The sequence below is a fragment of the Pantherophis guttatus genome, chromosome 5 (genome assembly GCF_059756535.1).
Source record: "Pantherophis guttatus breed Tessera chromosome 5, ASM5975653v1, whole genome shotgun sequence".
In the NCBI taxonomy this organism is placed as follows: Eukaryota; Metazoa; Chordata; class Lepidosauria; order Squamata; family Colubridae; genus Pantherophis; species Pantherophis guttatus.
Genome location: NC_142067.1, coordinates 97,860,297 through 97,882,909, shown reverse-complemented (window position 1 = coordinate 97,882,909; position 22,613 = coordinate 97,860,297). Strand labels below are relative to the sequence as shown.

At 35.9% G+C, this 22,613-nt stretch overlaps 1 protein-coding gene across 1 annotated transcript in view; it reads right to left on the bottom strand.

Annotated features, from left to right (window-relative positions):
- Positions 1-5,840: 5,840 nt before the first annotated feature.
- MRPS9 (mitochondrial ribosomal protein S9) overlaps positions 5,841-22,613 on the bottom strand; it is a 41,072-nt gene continuing 24,299 nt past the window's right edge. Inside the window, exons 6-11 of the mRNA XM_034419741.3 lie at positions 18,009-18,094; positions 11,489-11,564; positions 9,436-9,604; positions 8,184-8,292; positions 6,298-6,467; positions 5,841-6,005 (exon numbers count right to left, since the gene is read on the bottom strand). Coding sequence (XP_034275632.2) covers positions 5,914-6,005; positions 6,298-6,467; positions 8,184-8,292; positions 9,436-9,604; positions 11,489-11,564; positions 18,009-18,094 — 702 coding nt within the window. The 3' untranslated portion in view covers positions 5,841-5,913. The remainder of the gene's footprint in view (positions 6,006-6,297; positions 6,468-8,183; positions 8,293-9,435; positions 9,605-11,488; positions 11,565-18,008; positions 18,095-22,613) is intronic.

Genomic DNA, 22,613 nt, shown 5'->3' with positions numbered 1-22,613 from the left:
TTAAAGGTAAGTAGAACCCACCCCTGGTGAGGAGATAGTGTTCCAGATGCAAACTTGGGTTTTATGATCTGAAAGTCATATGGCGATGCATGTGGCGATCCGGTATCTCTGACTCCATCGAGGGAACAATTTACAGCATGTGTGAAAAGCAACATGTCACCTCGAGGTTCAGGGGACTGGTGTTTGCCTGCAAAAACTTAATCCCTCGCTCCTGCATAAATGCATCCAGGATTAGTATGAAATCTTTCTAGCGTGATATATTACAAAACATCAGTATAAAAGAACAATATAATCGGATCTTTTGCTATGGCTACACCAAAAGCAAGTTTTTAAAAAAATGGAAACTGGGAGCAGTACATCAGTCTAAGTGCTATTGCTGTTGCCACAGGTAGTCCTCCACTTACGAGCACAATTGACCCCAACATTTTTGTTGTTAACTGAATTTTGTCCCATTTTACGATCTTTCCTGATACAATTAAGTGAATCACTGCCATTCTGAAGTTTGTAACCCAGTTGTTAAATGAATCTGGTTTTCCCCATTAACTTTGCTAGATAGGTCACAAAAGGGGATCACATGACCCCGAGACATTGCAACCGTCATGAATATGAACCAGTTGCCAAGCACTCAAATTTTGTTCATGTGACCATGGAAATGCTACAACGGTTGTGTGAAAAATGGTCATAAGTTACATTTTTCAGTGCAGTTGTAACTTCAAATGATCACTAAATGAAGTGTTATAAGTTGAGGACTATCTGTACTAGACTTAATAGAACTTGGGGAAGCTGTAGATAATCTGTGGGTCTGGAAACACACAAAAATAGTTTGATGTAGAACCTCAAGTGGTCAAATGCATTTCTCTAAATTATATAAAGGAGATAGTTCTTGACTTATGACTTATTCATGTAATGAGTGTTTGAAGTTATAACAGCACTAAAAGTGATTTACAACCTGATCCTCACGCTTTTGCCCACCAAAGCTTCCTCAGTTACATGATAAAAATTTGGGCATGTGGCAACTGGCATGTATTTATGACAGCTGCAGTCATAAACATGACTGCCATTTGGAACCTTCCTAGAGAGCTTCTAACAAGAAAAGGGGGGGGAGCCAGATTCATTTAACAACCATGTGATCCATTTAACAACCACTGTGATTTGCTTAACCATGGCAAAAAGTTCATAAAAACAGGTGTGACTCATGTAGCAATTGCCTCACTTAACAATGGAAGTTCTGGTTCCAATTGTGGTCGAAGACTAACTGTAGCTAGTTTAACCAAACTAATGTCTAAAAAATTAACATGTATTCCTAAAGAAATACAAAACAGATAGCAATAGCAATAGCACTTAAGACTTATATACCACTTTACAGTGCTTTACAGCACTCTCTAAGCAGTTTACAGAGTCAGCATATTGCCCCCAACAATCTGGGGGCAATCTGCCCCCATTTTACCCACCTCAGAAGGATGGAAGGCTGAGTCAACCTTGAACCTGGTGAGACTCAAACTGCCAAATTGCAAGCAGCGGGCAGTCAGCCGAAGTAGCCTGCAATATTGCACTCTAACTACTGTGCCACTGTGGCTCTTATACTTCCGATACCAATTCTTCTGAGAAGGAAAAATCTATACTCCCAAGCTGAATCATTGTTCTACCAACAAGCTTGTTAATGTATTGGTAGTCCTCGACTTACAACCACAATTGGGACTGGAATTTCTATTTCTAAGTAAGGTTGTTAAATGAGTCTTTCCCAATTTTACAATCTTTTTTGCCACAATCATTTAGCAAATCTGACTTTGTTCATCAGAAGCCCACTGGGAAGATTGCAAATTCTGATTACATTATCCTGGGATATTGTAAATGTAAAAACATACTGATTGCCACACACCAAATTTTGATCATAAGAATATTGCTACTGCAATACTTGTGAAAATCAGTCAGTTTTTCCCCCAGTGCTGTCACAAACCCCGATTACTAAACAGATGGTTATAGTCAAGAATTACCCGTAACTTAACCACTAATTATTCTTGTTACTGTTTCTAGTCTTCAACTGCAGTTAGTATTATTTCAACCAATCATTAATTTCTTAAAGATCCACATGAGTAAAGACTGAAGAGTTTCACCCTGACACTGTCTTCCATCCAACTCTCCTCCTCACATGTTATGAGTTGAATGGAAGTAGAATTGAGAAAGTTTTAGACATAGTCCACTTTTATGAAATAAGGGGAATGAAGGCCAGAAGGCACTGTTGCTCAGCTGCTGCTGTTTTGGGTTTATGGAGTACCCACCCCTTAAAATTAAGGCTTGCTCTATCTCAATAGCTTCCTAAAGCTGGAACATTTTTAGAGCATTCCAAAACGCTTTTTAGCACATTTAGAGACTTCATTATTGATTTGTTTTGCCTAAAACTATGTCTTGGTACTTTTAGTATCATTGTTGTCATAATTTATCCTAGCATTGTTACAGCTTTGATCAATTATTAGTAATTATTTGTTTATATTTACCACACTTTAAACTTTTTTAATCCATGAGTAAACTTCTGTGAATCTGTGACTTGGAAGCATACAAATTAAATAAATAAATGAAGTCTGGATTGGCTGTACTTTCCTTTTGACAACCAGTGATGGGTTCAATCTTGGCAAGTATTTTGCATTAACATACATACATCTTTTGTATTTCTGCAATAATTGTTTGTAAAAATTGTAAATCTTTCAGCTTGAGTTTGATCCTAAGTGACTTCATGATTGTATTTATGTAATTTTTTTTTGTAACAACATGGAAATGATTTTCTATGGCTACCTTCCCAGGTAGTTTTGACTTCCCAGTTAGTTCTGACTTCCCAATCTCTGACACAGTCTTGGCTTACTTATGTAGACAAGCCAAGATCTACAGTAGATAGCATCAATAATTCTTAGTAATTAATCATAATAGATATGTACTTATTTAATATTAGTAAATTATTCAGAACATCAAGGAAAAGGAAACATGCAAAACATGGCTGCTGAAAATTCTGATCTTCACCAGAATGACCATTGGATATATCTTTATTTTCTTCTGTATAATAAAGTATGTTCATCCTCTTCCCTTGAGACTAATTGGGGAAGGCAATATATGCTTATTTTTCTGCTCTTCTATCATGCTGTGTGCAATTGGTTGGGCCACATATGATCTGCTCTAGGTCACGTGACTGGGAAGAAAATGTGGTCAGGGATTTAAAATGGATCAATGCAAAATTCTGTATCCCTCATAGAAAGCTTGGAACATTTTTTTTTCCTGGAATGTTTTCCCCCCCAAACCCAGCCCATTTCCAAAGTCAATCTTTTGTTTGCAAATCTCTCCTATCTCACCAACTTTGGTCCCATTACATCCTAGACACTTATACTGCAAGCAGAAATTCCAAGGCCTTACATCATTGACAGGATTAGAAAAAATAAAAATCACTCTTTGGTTTCAAATCATTCTTGCCTTAACTGTGCATTATCTTAGATGGTGCCTGTTGTTTTTGTAACTAGTTGTAGTAAAGCTGCTGCCCAATAAATAGGGGCACCTTTGTTGTTATCAAAATGATACAAAGGGGTATTTCTAATGAGTTATCTATAACCATACCTCAGCAAAGCTTTAAAAATCCATGGAATTCAATGCCAGTTGAATGAAGGTATAAGTAAATAAATCTGGATAACTGAATGGGTTTTAATAACAACCAAGCCTAATATTTAAACAGGCATTATTAAAGACATAAATTTGATTTATTGCAACTTTACAAGTTTTCCCTACTTTTTTTTTTTGGAAAGCTAATATTATTGGTTGTTGTAAACAGCTCCATCTTGTGGCAAAATATATACCAGTAATCAGATAACATTTCATAGTTACTGAAATTACATGCGACTTTGAAAATAGTTCTTATAGAATAAGATCAGAAAAATATACCATTATATTTCATATATGAGAATATTGATATGATGTTCATGTATACCTAAAACTCTATAATGATGACTTATCATTCTGTCTTGGAAAAAAAACATTTTATAAAGATCTAGAAATTTCATGTAATATATTAATTTTGTTGAGAAATATTTTGTACAGTTTTTATCTTAACAATGGGTTATATTTCAAGGAATGTTTGTCCCCTTCCACATTAAATATTAGTAATATAGATCTTTCACAAACTGAAAAATATATTGAGGGTAGTTTTCTTGGAAATGTTTTAAATAGGAGGAAGAAACATCAATAACCTGTACTGTTTGATGATACAACTCTTAACTGAAAATCTGAACACCAATCTGAAATATTGACTATTGAAAGTTAAGCACATTGAAAAAAAATGGAATTAGAAAAAAAAAAAGAAATAGCCCCCTCCCCCCCCAAAAAAACAACAAAAAACTAAGGACAGCCCTTACTCTATTCTTTTTTTACAAGACCTAACTTTTATCCAGTAATTGAAGGCAGGATGCTGCTGCTGCTGCTGCTGCTGCTGATGGTAAGAATTAATTTTATGCCACCCAACTCTTGTTGGCATATGAATTATGAAAGAATATGTCTATCAATTTCATATTTTTATTAAGCTTCAGGGCAAGTTTTAATTACTTTATTCTTGTTTTAATGAGATTTGTTAATTTTCATTTTTTCGCTGCCCAGAGTTTCATAGATATAAATTGGATAAATAAAAATATCAAGAGCAAATTAATGACAATAGTACACCAAGCAGTCTTACGTTGACAATGAAGATACTGACATGGTAGATAACTTCCGCCTTTTAAGATCGACTATCAACAGCAAAGATAAGAAATATCCTGCAGACTAGTACGTGAATAGTAATGAAGATCTTGGAAAAGATATTCAGGTGCTGCATGTATTTGTACCTACAAAGATCAGAATTGTGAAGGCAATGATTTTTTCCTGTGATACTCTATGAAAATGAAACAAGTCAGAATGAATATTGACACTTTTGAACTTTCATGCTGGAGAAGATTCCTAGGGATGCCATAAATGGATAAGAAAACAAAAGGATTATTGAACAAAACAACCTCAGGAGCCTGAGTGGCATAGGAGGCTAATGCCTCCTACTAAGGCAGCATTTAACATCCAGCTGCCTGCAATTACTGCGAGTTCAATTCTCACCAGGCTCAAGGTCGACTCAGACTTCCATCCTTTCTAAGGTGGGTAAAATGAGGACCCAGTTTGTGGGGGCAATAAGCTGACTTCGTATAAAAATATACAAAAGTATGAAGGCTATTGCTTAACGCATTGTAAGCCGCCCTGAGTCTCCCTAGAAGGGCGGCATATAAAAATAAATAAATAATAATAATAATAATAAAAAACCCTAGAATTCTCAAATGAGGCACAACTGACCAGGCTCAAATTAACTTATTTTGGACACATTGTAAAGAAAACCTAGTCCTCTGGAGAAATCAAATAATGTTGGGAAAGGTGAAAAGAAAGAGGACAATCAACAACAAGATGGACGGACTCAATTACAGCTAGAAGATTTGAAGGGGCAGGTTGAGGACAGGTCATTCTGGAGAAAATCAACTATTTGTTGCTAAGAATTGATACTGATCTGATGGTACATAGAACTTTAGCAGCAGCAGCTTCTTCTAGTGCTTCAACAGCAACAGACAGCATCTTTCCTTTGCACTTTTGTAATTCTGGAGAGTCTGCCTGAACAAACAGCCTCACCATTTCATTTTCAAGATTATGGTGTAAATTCTCATTGGGCGATTTGTTAAAATGGCAACTTGCTACTAAGGTAGTCTATTATTTCCAAATGATTAGTAGACAGTTCTGATATCTACTGGTTGTACATGTTAGGATTTAATCCTTCTTGTATAGTAAATAATAAAAGACATGGATGGAAGGGAAGGTAAAATACAGTTTAATTACAAAGATTGATTCCTATAAAATATAACATTTTCATTTTCAGTTTTAGCGCTTCTTCCAGGTGAACTTTCTGCGGGCTCCCTCTTGACCAGGCTTTTTCCGTTCTCTCACACGTGGATCAGAAGTGAGGAGACCAGCTGCACGGAGACGAGGAAGAAATTTACACAATTTAATGAAGTGCACAGAAAAGGGTGGAGGGACTTAGTCATAAGAGCTGAGGAAAGTCAAAGGGAGATGAGCATTTATCTAGCATTTGAACCGAGGTTTATAATATTAGAAAGTCCTGAGCATTTGCCTCATTTTAAACAGCTCATTAGAATGCTAAATAGCAGAAACTACAGTTTTTTAAGATAAGTAATCGGGAACAAGATATTGAATTTTATTATTTAGGACGAATTGATATATTTTCCTCTATACACTTCTTATTACCTTGCCTCATGAATTCTACTTCATCTTCAGTAATAAAACTACATAAAGCTCTTGCTATAGCTAGGCGAATTGCTCCTGCTTGTCCGGTTCTTCCTCCTCCAGATACAGAGCAGATCACGTCATACTTCTCTAAATGGTCAAGAAATTGGAATGGGAACATCAGCTGTTCTCTGAAAAGTATTAGATATGAATAACAATGTGAAAGAGTTAAAATCAGTTAAGAGTAATTTAATAAACCACAACATTTTTTTCTAGTGATCTGTCCATAGAAATATTTAATTAAGCTAAATCAAATACAGGTAGTCCTCGACTTATGACCACAATTGATTGCAGAATTTCTGTTGTTAAGTGAGACATTTGTTAAGTGAATTTTGGTCCATTTTATGATCATTCTTGCTGCAGTTGTTAAGCGAATCACTGCAGTTGATAAGTAGGTAACAAGACTGTTAAATGAATCTGGCTTTCCCATTGATTTTGCTTGTCAAAAAGTGACCTTAGGAAACAGCAATGGCCATAAGTATGAGTCAGTTTCCAAGCATCTGAATTTTGATCACATGATTATGGGGCTGCTATAAAGGTTGTAAGTGTGAAAAACGGCCATAGGTCACTTTTTTCAGTGCCATTGTAACTTTGAATGGTCACTAAATAAATTGTTGTAAGTGGAGGACTACTGTACTCAAGTGCTGCTCAGGAGCAGTGTGCATGTCTCAACTTAGAAATGCTCTGAATTTGAACTTGAAAAACTTCTGGAATGAACAAAACAGCCACTCTGAACATAAACCAACTGTTTCAATTACAAGAGTCTGAATTAAAAATGTCACCCACAGCCCCACTGCTTATTTACTACAAATATTTTCTTTATTTTAATATATCCACATAAAAATACCTACAGTTATCAGAGTACAGTGATAGTCAGAACAGTGTAATATCATTGGAGATTATATTGTTAACATTTAAGGTCAAATAAAGCTTCTAAAATAATACTTAAGCAAACTCATTTGCAAGAGAAGAAATGAGAAATAAAGCGAAACATGACCAAAAACTGGACAGACTTCCTAAGCAGATTGGTATTCATTATTCTTTTCCCAAGCCAAACGGACTCTACTAATCTCAAATTATGGTTTACAGGCTGTACAAATATCTTTTTTCTCTTTGTTTACAATTTCACAGGCAACAATCATAAGCATTTAATAAGGTTCTGATGGGCTGACATGGCTTAGCATGATGCAAAGTATCAACACTTGCAAAGGAAAATGCACTTGTACACAGAAGAGGCCTAAACTAACATAGAGTAAAACTGTCATCTTTTCAGAGTAATCTGCAAATGGGTATCTTTGGCTCAATTTGGTACATTTTTTATGTAAACACACACCTTTGAGAAATCTATTCTCACTGTAAATCTGTATTCAAATTTAATTAGATTAGGATCTATTAGTTCTTGGGGTAATTCATATATACAGAAGTTTTAGGATAGCCAAGGATGGCAAAGTTTTGTGGCCAGACTTTCCATTCAGATTTCCAAGTTCATTCTTCTCCCACTGCCTCCAATAAAGTTCACATTTCTGAAAATCTAATATTTTTCAATTTTTCAATTCCAGATGTGCAGATTATAAATCTTGTGATCTTCAGATTGTACTGATATATTAACTAAAAACTATGAGAATTACAGTCCAAGATATATTGAGGTACCAATAGTCTGAAGTATTTGATGTTTTACTAACATTTTCACACGTATATTCAAGTTTTCAAATTTGATTATACAGCAAGAAAATATGATACTCTGAAGATTTTTTAAAAACTTAAAAATACATGAAAACATTTTTTTTTTTAGAAAAATACCATTAAAATGGTTTTAGCAAAAAAAATTCTCTTTTTTTAACACTTACCTATCCTGCAACACTGGAAAATAAAATAAATAATTAACTCCATTTATAGTGAATTTTCCATTTCCATTTGCGTGAAGTGTAGCAGTTGCTGTTGCTGACTTTCTCTTACCTTAAAAAGGGAAAAAAATTCTGTACATTTATTTCATGTTTAGCATTTCAAAATGTTTAACATTTTTTGCATCCACACATATAGCATTTCAAAATGCTAAACAAAAATGAAACTATCTTTTGAAAGGGAAACTCTAGCAAAAGTGAAAGAAAATAAGCATTCTTCCCAAGATTAATTCCAAAGATGTTATGCAGCATCTTTCCTAACCAAATGCAACACAAGGAGATCTAAGTCGAAAATTGTATTTTGGGAGTGAAAAGTGGCCTAAGATATGCAAAATTAATCTAGATTCTAAATTTATGAAGGGCTGGAGAGCACTCTAGTGGTACCATTTGATAGCATACAGGAGATATTAACATCTTTCCACAATTAAAAGTTTATGCATGTGTCTGAAAGCAGTAATTGTCAATATTCATTGTCAAAAAGAGACAATAAAAAGAGAACGGACTCATGCCATATTGTATACCATGAATACAATGGACATATGTTTTACAAAACTACCACTGTTAAATTTCCTTTTTTCTCCCAGCAGAGGGAGGCATACCCTGATAATTCAAAATGGTAACCGGCATCTAAAAGAAATAATTATTTTGATATATAGTTTCTGTTTGATTTAGAGTATACAGTATTTGAACAGAAATGCAAAGGGGATTATTTTTTATCTACACTACAAATTGGGTGTGTGCGTCAATACCCACACATACTGTATGCTTTCAAGTCAGTTTTTGACTTTTGGCTATGCTTGGACTAAACCCTAAAAGTTTTTTGGAAAATGTTTCAGGATTGGTTTGCCACTGCGTGCTTCCTAGGGCTGAGATTGTAAAACGCATATTGTTTGTCAAAGAAGTCTGAATAAAGTAAGCCGTGAAGTAATTTAAGTTACCTCATGAAGTACGTGGATGCAATATTATATACCATCTTCAATACATATGCCAAATAAGTTAGAAACACAGAATACATTTATAACTATTTGTTTTTAATTTAATGAAACAAATATGACCACATAGAACACAGTGCAATATCACTGGAGGTCTTGGGCAGCATCTTTTTTTTCTTTCTTTATAGACATGTAGCTAATGTTGAGAAATATTTGGATTTTCAGGTTGCCAAGGATTTAATTTTGAAATTTAGGAAAAAGCATACCTTCTGCAGTGCTAAAGGCCACTCCTCGTTCATCATATTTTAGGGGTTCAAATGTTTGTTTTTTGGATTGTACAGGTAATTCCTTGCGAAATTTAAGCAGATAATCTTGTTCCATATCACAGTATGGCAGTGTTACTAATCTTTCCAGCAGCTGAATACACCTTAAATACTGTAGACAATAAAAATTCATTAAGGGATGGTGGTGCAAGTGTAATTGCATTTGTCAACAACTTCTATTTTTACCTGCTTGATCATTTTAGTTCTGTTCTTACTGATAACTTTTGACAGGATGACACTTCTGTATTTGCATGCTGCTTTCAAAACAACATGCAGATGTATCATTTCCTATGTGAATAAAGATACCTATTTCTATCCCTGCCCCCAACAAATGAATCCACTGCTCAAAATTTTAAGCAAACTTTTTGTCAGACTATCTTCATTAACATCAATCGTGATTTTCAAAAAGAGATTTAACGGGTCTCAAAAAAGTACTTTTTGATGGAAAAGTGGTAAGAGACAAAAGTTCCAATTAATTTAAGGAAACTATTTTCTAAACTCTACTTGTTGGATTATTTTTATGCAAGTCTATGACTGTAATAAAGATTTGATTTGAGATGATTTTATTTCCTAATAGGTACAGGAAGTGTGCATTTATGCCATTGGTCGTTCAAAAAGGATTTACTTTAGACTTGATTTTAAAAACAAACAATCAAGGTTTTTCAAAATTCAAGAGATACTTGACTCAAAGGGCAACCTCTTGAAATAATTATCCTTTGCTACTATAAATTTTACTGCTTTCATTTGAGCATGTGATTAAAGTAAAGTATCTCACAAATAATACAGGGCCTCCCGACCACAAGAAATAAAGAAGCAAATTTAGGTTTAACGTCATTTTATACAGCTTGGGCTAGGAAAAGGAAGGAAATAAAGGAACATTTCCTGAATGGCTCAAAAAGTATAACTTTCTGTATGCTTATTTTTTGCTTGCAGAGAACCAAAGGTAGAAGTTAAAAAGAGAAAAGAAAGAAATCCTAAATGGATACAATAGAGATAAAATAATGACACTGTCTGCTCAGTACAAGTAACCCAGTAGCAGAATATCAAGATCTGTTCAATATAATCACTTGCCTTACGTGAACTGATCATGTGACTACCCAAACCTGTTAGTTCTGATATCTCATTTCCCACCTGCTCCTTTATATGGGGTAACATCCAACATAGAAGTCTGCTGAACACACACGGGCTTTCCTTACAGTTTGGATAAGAACGTGAGGCAATTTCCAAACATGATTGTCACTGCTCACAATAAAGGGATCGGAAGTATCCAGAGGGAGGTCAAGATGGTGTCCACAAAGACAGAATCCAAAGGCCTCCCCTTTTTATCCGCATTGAATCACATGTGAAGAGGGCAGGGCTTTGATCATGCAATACTGGTCACCATTTTGACTTTCCAAACCCCCATCAGATGTTGCTGAAAGGAAGGTTGAATAGAAGTGGACACAGTTTCTAATTGATTTGCTGATGTACTGTAACTAGTTATTTAACAGACTGTATATGGGAGTGACAAAATACGTAATGATAATTACATTTGGCTATCAGGAACATGTTAAAGTGGAATGGCAAATTACATGTTTTAATGTTCTTCCTTGAGATAAATCCCTCACTGGACACCACAAAGAGAAAGGTCACAGACAAGACATTAGTAATCTTGTATCCTAAAATACTGTGAGCATTTGAGGGTAGTTTGTGTGTGTGTTTACATAGACATGTTAATATCCATCCAAGTAGAATCACCATCCTGCACAGTATGAAGTGGAACAATTCTGATGAATATATAAGTTACCTCATAATTTGGGGAAACATAGCTATTCCTGAAATAACATACAAAAAACTACTTCATCTCATAGCCATTTAGGGATGTGTACTTATGGGACTCAAACCAAAAATATGAATAATTCCCATGTCCCAGGGAATTTTCCCCCAGAATCCTTACAAGCACTAAATGTTCCGTTAGGATACGGGGTTCATTAAATAAAGGAGATTAATTACTCACATTTTGATCTGACAGTATTTCCACTAACATTTCTTCCAATTCCTCTTTAATCAGCCATCTGCTGCCAATCAGGTTCCTGTTTAAAATATCACATATATTCTCTTTTAACTAATCATGCAATTAAAGATAAGATTGCAGCTAGACCGTACACTTAATTTGGAAATATACTTTCCTTATGCTGGAGGAAATGCAGGCTAGAATTGTAAACTTAGCAAGCAGGTTAATTTGTTAAAAAGTTAATAATTAAAAATCTAGACATCATTTTCTACAGGATTTTAATACATAAATACATAACACTCGTATTACAATTCCTACACCCAAAGGTAGGATGTGAAGTTTTTAAAGAGATTTCAATACCATTTCTGAATCCAATCTGACCTGAGGCAGACCAGCCTCTTAGTTCAACAAATATAGAAAATAATATATATAGTGGGGCAAAAAAGTATTTAGTCAGCCACCAATTGTGCAAGTTCTCCCACTTAAAAAGATGAGAGAGGCCTATAATTGACATCATAGGTAGACCTCAACTATGAGAGACAAAATGAGAAAACAAATCCAGACAATCACATTGTCTGATGTGGAAAGAATTTATTTCCAAATTATGGTGGAAAATAAGTATTTGGTCAATATCAAAAGTTCATCTCAATACTTTGTTATATATCCTTTGTTGGCAATGACAGAGGTCAAACGTTTTCTGTAAGTCTTCACAAGGTGTTCTTCACACACTGTTGCTGGTATGTTGGCCCATTCCTCCATGCAGATCTCCTCTAGCGCAGTGATGTTTTGGGGCTGTCACTGGGCAACACGGACTTTCAACTCCCTCCAAAGGTTTTCTAGGAGGTTGAGATCTGGAGACTGGCTAGGCCACTCCAGGACCTTGAAATGCTTCTTACGAAGCCACTGCTTCATTGCCCGGGTGGTGTGTTTGGAATATTGTCATGCTGAAAGACCTGAAGATAAAAGCCATGTTTCATCTTCAATGCCCTTGCTGATGGAAGGAGGTTTGCACTCAAAATCTCACGATACATGGCCCCGTTCATTCTTTCCTGTACACGGATCAGTTGTCCTGGTCCCTTTGCAAAGAAACAGCCCCAAAGCATGATGTTGCCACCCCCATGCTTCACAGTAGGTATGGTGTTCTTTGGATGCAATCAGCATTCTCTCTCCTCCAAACACGACGAGTTGTGTTTCTACCAAACAGTTCTACTTTGGTTTCATCTGACCATATGACATTCTCCCAATCCTCTTCTGGATCATCCAAATGCTCTCTAGCAAACTTCAGACGGGCCCGGACATGTACTGGCTTAAGCAGGGGGACACATCTGGCACTGCAGGATCTGAGTCCCTGGCGGCATAGTGTGTTACTGATGGTAGCCTTTGTTTCGTTGGTCCCAGCTCTCTACAGGTCATTCACTAGGTCCCCCCGTGTGGTTCTGGGATTTTTGCTCACCGTTCTTATGATCATTTTGACCCCACGGGGTGAGATCTTGCATGGAGCCCCAGATCGAGGGAGATTATCAGTGGTTTTATATGTCTTCCATTTTCTAATTATTGCTCCCACAGTTGATTTCTTCACACCAAGCTGCTTGCCTATTACAGATTCAGTCTTCCCAGCCTGGTGCAGGTTTACAATTTTGTTTCTGGTGTCCTTCGACAGCTCTTTGGTCTTCACCATAGTGGAGTTTGGACTGTGACTGGTTGAAGTTGTGGACAGGTGTCTTTTATACTGATAACAAGTTCAAACAGTGCCATTAATACAGGTAATAACTGGAGGACAGAGGAGCCTCTTAAAGAAGAAGTTACAGGTCTGTGAGAGCCAGAAATCTTGCTTGTTTGTAGGTGACCAAATACTTATTTTCCACCATAATTTGCAAATAAATTCTTTTCAAATCAGACAATGTGATTGTCTGGATTTGTTTTCTCATTTTGTCTCTCATAGTTGAGGTCTACCTATGATGTCAATTACAGGCCTCTCTCATCTTTTTAAGTGGGAGAACTTGCACAATTGGTGGCTGACTAAATTCTTTTTTGCCCCACTGTATTGAGTATAGTGTTAGATTAGCCTTGACACATTTCTTTTAATTTTAAAAAAGTAAATATGAAGTTGCAATAGTACAAAGTTATAACAACCAACCTATAGATCTCATAGGCATTTTTAGAAATTACAAATGGGGCAGTGCAAATTGGTATATATGTGTTTTTATTTTCTCAGAAATATATCAATTTACTCACGAACACAAATATAGAAACTGAACAAATTATAATTAGAAGCAGGGAAAGAGAAGAGGAAAGAAGAGGAAGAATGGACTATCTCAGTTTGTCAGTAAATGACATTTTGTGGCAGAAAATATGCCCATTGTTATTTTTTATTAGCACCAATTATATGCTTCCAAAATTAAAACTTCATTCCCAAAATACTGGAATGAATGTTGAGCTACTTATTTTACTATTATTTCTTTTTGTGGTCTCTTTTCCTCACTCAGTTTATCCAGTGGTGAAATGTAAAATTTGTTACAACCAGTTCTGTGGGCGTGGCTTAGTGGGGGGGGGGTAATGTGACTGGGTGGGCATGGCCAACTTTTTTTTTTTTACTTTTAAAAGCATTTTTTAAATAACTTCTTCGGCTGAAGAAGTTGTAGAAAAAATGCTTTTAAAAGTAAAAAAACCCTCTGATGATCGCGCGCCACAGCTGGACGGGGGGGGGGGGGGGCAGGGATTTTTGCTACCGGTTCTCCGAACCACCCACCACCATCGCTACCAGATCGGGTGATCCGGTCCAAACTGGGGCCATTTCACCCCTGGGTTTATCTCTACTTTATTCAGCTTACATCAATGTTTTTCCTAACTTCCTAAAGATTCTTCCATTTTCAGAGTTAATCATTTCTTTCCCCTGGATTTACATATATCGCAGGAGATCTTTTTGAACTAATTATTCATATTATAATCTGGGCCTAACTATTGTTTTGGAATTTTCAATTTGAGTCACTGTGGTCATGATTATATTTGGGTTCAATTGATTTCAATTTCTTTTTTCATTTGTAATCCATTGTCAATCGTTTATCTGGCTTATCACCTAATAGTAACTGCTCTCCTCAATCAATATTACTTACATTTCTCTTTCAACAACAGGCCCAATACTGAAGCCAGAGACTATTAATCCTTCTGAAAATGCCCAATTCTAATTCCACATGCCAGGAATTTAGCTGCTCTAAAACCCTTATATCTTTGTAAACACTGCAAACAAAGATGATGTCACAGTTATCCTTTGAGATAAACACTTTTGTTTAAATTAAGGCACATCTATGGATATCCCATGAAGACATAACTTTCACTAGCTATTTCTGTGATGAGTACAGTATGTTCTGTGGCTCTTAGCGTATTTAAAACTTGAAAGAAGTTATGGCAGCTCAGTGTTTGATCCATTAGGTGATCTCCTTTCCAAGAAATTATACTCTTTTCCACTAATCTATTGCTCACTATCTATGCTTTTACATTTGAATCTCTCCTAAAATTGTATCTTTTTTCTTATATCACTTCCCATAGCTTTATGTAAGCTGTCCAAAGTCTTACAAATAGGATGGGGTATAAATGTTAATAAATCAATAAATTCCTAAAGATATGATAAAGCATCATAGAAATGCACGTGTATCAAAACTAATCTCATCTTCCTCAGTTAAAGCTGTTACAGGAGCCCTGTTAAAACATGTAACTAAAGTATTTATTTAATTTACTTAACTAATTAAATTTAGGCACTACTCAGCTCTAAAATATCTCTGGGTAGCTAATAACATCAAACAAATTACAAAACAGAAACAGCATCTGATCATTTAATATACAATATGTTCAAAGATTCCTCCAACAAAGGGGTCCACCAATCTACCTAGGCAGAAGCTATGAGAGACAGGTAATCTCTCAAATAATTTGGTTCTATGGCATACAGACCTTTATACGTGATAACCAGTACCCTGGATTGTATCCAGTCATATTGTGGCAACCAGTGCAGCTTGCAAAGCAGCAACATCTGGGCATACCAAGGCATGCCTATCGCTGCCTATACCCTGCATTCTGTACAAACTAAAGCCACTGAGTGATCTTCATGGGCTCTTAATGAGCATATTGGCCATTTAAATCATATTGCAATAGTCAAGCCTAAGTGACTTCCTGAAAGGCCTTTCAACCCATGGAAAAGCACAACTTATTCAAAAGCTGTACAAATGCTTTCTTGGCCACAGCTACCATGTGCTTTTTGATAAGGAGCTGGAAGCCCAAGAAAATCACCAGACTGTGTACCATTCTTCAATAGGGAAGTGCAGCCCGGCTCAAAATAAAAGATAGAACATCTTCAAATCTGGCCCCTCTAATATCCACAATCAGTCAGTAGGATAAGTCAAAATTGGTTTCTACCCATCTAGCCTTGCATCTTGAAGACCTGAATCTCAACATCATCACTTGTTGGAAGATATAATTGTATATTATCAACATGCTGATGGTATTAAACCTGAAGTTTCAGAGGGCCTCACTCAACTTACATGAGGAAGAAAGAGAGGCATCCCATAAAGGAAAGACTGAAGAGACATATTTTCCCCTGTCAATATTGACAGGAAGGAAGGAAGGAAGGAAGGAAGGAAGGAAGGAAGGAAGGAAGGAAGGAAGGAAGGAAGGAAGGAGGGAGGGAGGAATCAATCTTAAAATTATGCCCCCAATACCAAACACCTACAGCTCCCTCCCCCAGCATACTATTGATGGTATGAAAAGCTGCTGTCGAATCAAGGAGCACAAAGATAGATGCATCACTTCCATCCACCACCCAAAAATCATCAACAAACACAACAATGCTATCTTTATACTAAATCCTTGCCTGAAACCTGACTAAAACAGATCCAGATAATCCACTTCCTCAGGACTCTGCAAATGCAATCTAACCACCTTCTCTGAAAAGGGAAGACTGAAGACAGGACAATAGTTGTCCACAATATAAGAATGACCACTTGAGGAAAACATGCACTATTGCTCCTCCAAGGTCAAAAGCACCATCCCCTTTGTAAAAAAAAGCCAACACCATCACACATACTCAATTGTTGATTATTTTCCTGAAGCCTTTATAATCAAGGAGGAACCTGACTCTAACTAACAGATAGTCAGACTGACAGCTTGGAGAATCTTTTCGACTTCCTTTAAGAATCCCCAATTCACATTCAACCCAGTCCATACTACAAGAGTAAACCTCAGGCATTTCAATCTAATCTGCCTAAGTCAGAATTCAGCTCCAAGCTGATCTGAGGCACTGCTTGCCAAATTATTAGGATACTGTGTTTTTCACAGCAGCTCCACAGATGATCCAGGGATCCATCCTTCTTCAGCAGAAATTAGGTCACCCTAAACAAGGCCAACAGATAACACTCAGTAGATGAAGTAAGGGTGAATAAATATTTTCATTTTGTCACCCTTATCACTGGAAGGTAACCCCAAATATGGGTTCCTACCCATAGTTAATCTCCAAGACTTCCTCCAATGTTGTTCTAGGTGTCCTTAATTTCATCTTCCAAAGATCCAAATATGTCAAAAGGGATATGCCACATAAGGATGTTATGTGGGTCCAAGACTTTGGCCAAACCACATATCACCTTTTGGATCCATCAGAGGGATAACCAAATATGCTCTTTCATTACATCATTACAAAATGATGGAAATTTTACATAGAAATGACTATATAGAAATGCATCTACACTGGTTCCGCCCAGTTCTGCCGAGCCGGTAGTGTGATGATGTCACCGAACCGGTTCTGCCCCCCGCCCCCCGTTATTCTTACCTTTTATTTGGCCCCACCCCCAATCTATTGCTGCCTCCCGAGTCCCAGCTGATAGCTAGAGGGAAAAAAACTGTTTAAACTCTTGCCGCGGAGCTTCAAAGGGCCGCCCTATAGCTGATCAGTGTTAAAAGAAAACAAATGAGTAGACAGGTGCCTGCAAAAATAAATGGGTAGACCTGTGCCTGCAAAAATAGAGAGCCTGGTGGCTCAGCAGACTGATAGCACTGTGATTAACACCAGATGTCTGCAATTACTGTAAGTTCAAATCTCACCAGGCTCAAGGTTGACTCAGCCTTCCATCCTTTCTAAGGTAGGTAAATTGAGGACCCAGTTTGTGGGGGCAATAAGTTGACTTTGTATAAATATACAAAAGTATGAAGGCTATTGCTTAACGCATTGTAAGCCGCCCTGAGTCTCCGGAGAAGGGCGGCATATAAATCAAATTTAAAAAAAAATACATGAGTAGATCAGTGCCTGCAAAAATAAATGGGTAAACCAGTGCCTGCAAAAATAAATGGGTAGATTGGTACAGCTCTGCAAACAGTTAAAAGCCTGGTAGACCAGTACCTTTGCTAAATCCTAAATAATTGTCACATGACCATCAAGCAACACCCACAAAATAAACCACAGAACCGGTAGTAAAAAATTTTAGAACCCACCCCTGATCTACACCTATCTTCCTTATTCATTATAATCTGAGAGACAACTTACATAGGCGCTTTATCCTCAGAAAGCAATCCTTGAGCATTCAGTTGATTTTGATAATCTTGAATGTGCAGTATCTTACTGTATATCTCCTAGAATACAGAAAATATATATAAATCAGTTCCAGTTGTGAAATTTCCACAGAAAAATTAATTTGGTAAATTATAAGATAAAAGCTCAACTTCAAGAAAATATATACTGCTCAAAAAAATAAAGGGAACACAAGCAGAAGACATCCGAGATCTGAATGAATGAAATAGCCTTATTAAATACTTTGTTCTTTACATACAGTAGTTTATACACTGCTCAAATAACTAAAGGGAACACAAAACTACTGTATGTAACGAACAAAGTATTTAATAAGGCTATTTCATTCATTCAGATCTCGGATGTCTTCTGCTTGTGTTCCCTTTATTTTTTTGAGCAGTGTATATTTCCTACTTGCAGACAGGAAATCAGGCAGTGACTGTCAGGATAACATGAATATTAACTAATGAAAAAAAACAAATATGTGAATACTACTGCACTATGACCCAATAGTGAATTTAAATGGTTGAGTAATTTGCGAACAGAATGCTGAAGTAGAGTTTTGTTCTAAAGCAGAATATTTCTTATTTAATTCTTGTTTTTATAAATTCTAAATATAATTTGGTATCCTTGCTAAATTGTCCCTTAATTTTCATATTCATTTACTGCATTCATATCCAATCTTTCCACCAAGAACTCCAGAAAGTATGCATCAGGATTCCTTTCATTTCATTTCCACACAATTCTTTGAGAAAGTATGTGGGCTCCAATCACTTAGTGGGCTGAATGGAGAACCAAATACATCTTCCAAATTTCTCACTGACATGAGCTGTAAACATCTTGATAAAAAATAAATAAACCAAGCTACTCAAATATGTAATTCCAAACATGCATGGCAACTGATTCCCCAGGCTGTATTATAATATTATGTGCATTTAGCTATGAAATAAAAGTGTTCAAACTGTAGGTTAAAAACAGTCCTTTGTATCTAGGATAGAGTTCATCACCTTCATGATATACAATACCTTACTGTTAAATAAACAATGAACATAAACTAAAGATAATTTGAAGACTTTTTACATCTTATTAAAGTACATTTCAATACAGAAAATGTTACTTGTAATTGACTTCCAAGTTTTCTTTAAAAATGTTCATAATATATTAATAAACACTGTAAGGGCAGGAAAATACTATTCACAAGCAAACAGAACAGACAATATAATGATATATATTATCTGAAAAAGTTTTACAAAATATACAAAGATTAACATGTGGAAAGCATTCACATCTGAAACAGTTGAAGAATGTATCTTAACTTCTTCAAAATAGATAGGCAAAGATTTTACTAACAGATATTCCTGTCTCTTAAAAATATGTTGTATTTTGTAGCAGTTGTACTACTCTACCAACTGTTGTGGCAGTTGGTAGAGTAGTATGAGGACCTTGGAAAATATATTCAAATGTGGTGTCTCTATACCTACTAAGATAAGAATTGTGCAAGCCATGCTATTCCTTCTGACATTTTATGAAAACAAAAGCTGGACTTCGAAGAAGCAGGATATGGAGAATATTGAGAGTTTTGACCTTTGGCATTGGGGAAAACTCCTGACAATACAGTGGACAGCCAAAAAACAAACAAACAAATGGATCATCAAACAAATCAACCCATAGTTCTCACTAGAGGCACAAATAGTCAAACTCAAATTATCCTATTTTCCACACATTATGCAAAGGCCTAACTCACTGGAAAAGGCTCTAATACTGGAAAAGGTGGAAGGAGAAGACGACAACCAGAAGCAAGGTGAATGGATTCAGTTAAAGTGGTGATGAGTACACCATTGGAATACCTGAAAGACTAGGTTAGGGATAGATTATCATGAAGAATATATATGTGGTCATCAGGAGTCAAAAATGACTTGATGGTAATTAATTAATCAATCGATCAGTCAATGCCTCTATGACACACATACAACAGCCATTTTGAAATACATTTTATGAAAGACTTATGTGCCATATTTGTATTTTTTCATGATACAGGAGAATAGTATTTCTAAGTTTGTTACTTAATAAGATGGATAATATAAACAATGTTCTGTCTAAATAAACAAGAATTTGTGGTCTGCACTAACCAGTGTTCAGCAGAAGCTTGTTGAAAGTGTGCAGGCATTATGAGCTCAAACATATAAGTTACATAAGAAATAGAACAAAGAGGGTGGCTAGTGTAGGCTAACTTCTTCAACTAATGTATCTCAGACTATACAGACTATACTCCAAATGTTGGGTCAAAATTCTCCAGATTGTATTTCATAACAATTTAAATGATAGGGACTAAGTTAATAAAGTTAATAATATTGATTTTCCAAAGAAGTCTAATATTATTATCTTACAATTTTTTTCTGTATAAATAGCCAAAGCGTTCAGTTAGAGGTATTATTATGCTCATATATTTAGGAAAAATAGCATACAATATGTCAGAAATGTTAAACAATGTTATAAATGATAAAGGATTGTCTAAACAACGCACAGCAAATTAAATTTTAAAGTGAAGGTTTTGAACTTAAATATGCTTCTGGTGTCTCTTAGCTTAAGCGTAGTACGCATTTCGTGCTTTGTGCATGGTTGCATGACAAATCATGCTTAATAAAAGTATGTATCCGTTTCTTAATGGAAATATTTCTAAATGCACTGATACTATTTAAGCAACTACGTAAATATCCTACCATAATTACACTTTGTTTGGTGAAAGAATTTCAAATGAAGAAACATTTAATCAAATGGGGAGCCTGGCCACTTGAAAATACTGTGCATCTAGAAAATCACCAACACTGTTTTTTTTTCAAAGGCAAGAGCTACGAATGTTAAGAAGTTGTACTCCTTGTAATTTTTCTATAATTTCTTCATTATGATGGAATGCAACAAAACATCTTGCCCTTGGCTTGCTCTGTTTCAGCCAAAACAAATGCAAATGGCCTGTCAGATGACAGCTGCTTGATAAGGCCCCTCTACAAGACCTGCATGCTTTACTTTTTTCCGTGAAACTTGGGATGAAAGGCAGAAGGCAGGAAGAGAATTAATGTAGCATACAGTCTAAAGGCAATGCTACAACCGTGATTAAGTAGAAAAGCTAAAAGGCACAGATTTTCCACAGCCTCTCTGCGTGCAACCCATCCGTGTAACAAGTTGACAGGCATAGTGCGTCAGCTCCATCATCCTCTCCGACAGCTAAAACGCAGCGCTGCATCCCTTTTCAGAGAAAATTTGCGTCTGCACCATGAAGCGTTGTACATTATTTCTTAGCACTGCAGGGGGGCTCAAGTCCATATGGAACCTTCACAAATATTACCACAGATCAAACCAGCAGCGTTTCAAGGCAGATTTGACATACCTATTTAAATGAACAGTAGGGGTCCTCAGGCTGCCTCAGGCTGTGCAGGAGAAAACTCTCTGGAAAGCCTAGGCTGCAGCTCCATTACTCAGCAAAGACACCCTCTACATTTATCATTCATTTCATTTCTGCCAGGGCAAGAAGCTCATTTGCCCAAGGTCAACCAAAAGAAAAAAAAAATAATTCCTCTCTTCTCCTTCTAAAGAAATAAATGTACCTGACAAGTGGGGATTTTGTCCTTTGGGTGCAGAGAGTACAAACGAAGATAATTCCAAAAAACACAGGAAAACAATCCTCTTCACAGAGAAAGTCCTCTAAATGCTATTGCACCTTTAGTGTTACAGCACCCAGTAACAAGAGAAACTGTCTTTTGACAGCAGCACTATGCTGAAAAGTATTTTTTTTTTTTTCAGGAAAATGGGCATTTCATTTTTTTGTAACTATCAATACTGATTCAGGTTTCCCGAAGTCAATAGACTAAGGTTTACAAATGCATATATTGTGCAAATGCAATAAATGTTGCACCTTGAGATAAGTAAGTTCAGAGCGTACAGTGGAAACCCACGTAGTAATTGTAGTGAGAACAGTGGGGAAGAAACAGTATAATCCTTGAATTTTTGAGATTTAAAAGGAAATTGCAACTGAATACAATCAAATGAAATATTTGATTGTATGAAATACAAAAGCAGATTTTAATAAAGTGAGAGCAATTTTTAAAGATATAATGAAATCAGAACCCTAAGTAATATCAATGAAGATTAAGCATAAAACAGCAGAAGGAACTTGTTTTTATTCTTCAATACTATTAATTAATTGGATCAAGTAATGGAGGAAATGTTCATCAGATTTCCAAAGAACAGTTGAAGTAACTGGGCTTGTTTAGCCTTTAGGAAAGATGATTGATTATGAGTACAATACCATTCTCCAAGTATTTGAAAAGATGTCACAAAGTAGAAAATAAAGACTGGTTTTATCTCATTCAAAAGCTAACAATTAATTTAATTTATAGGAAAGCAAATTCTAATTGAATGTTTGCTTGTTTCTTTAAAAAGAGGCAGTTCTTTCATTTGTCTCTGTATCTTACAGATGAGCAATTTTTAGGAAAAGCTGCAGAAATAATTTTAGATTCTCTCCATACTAAAAGAGCATATCCAGATTTTTTTTATAATTTTCCAAGCTAATAAAAAAAACCTCTCAAA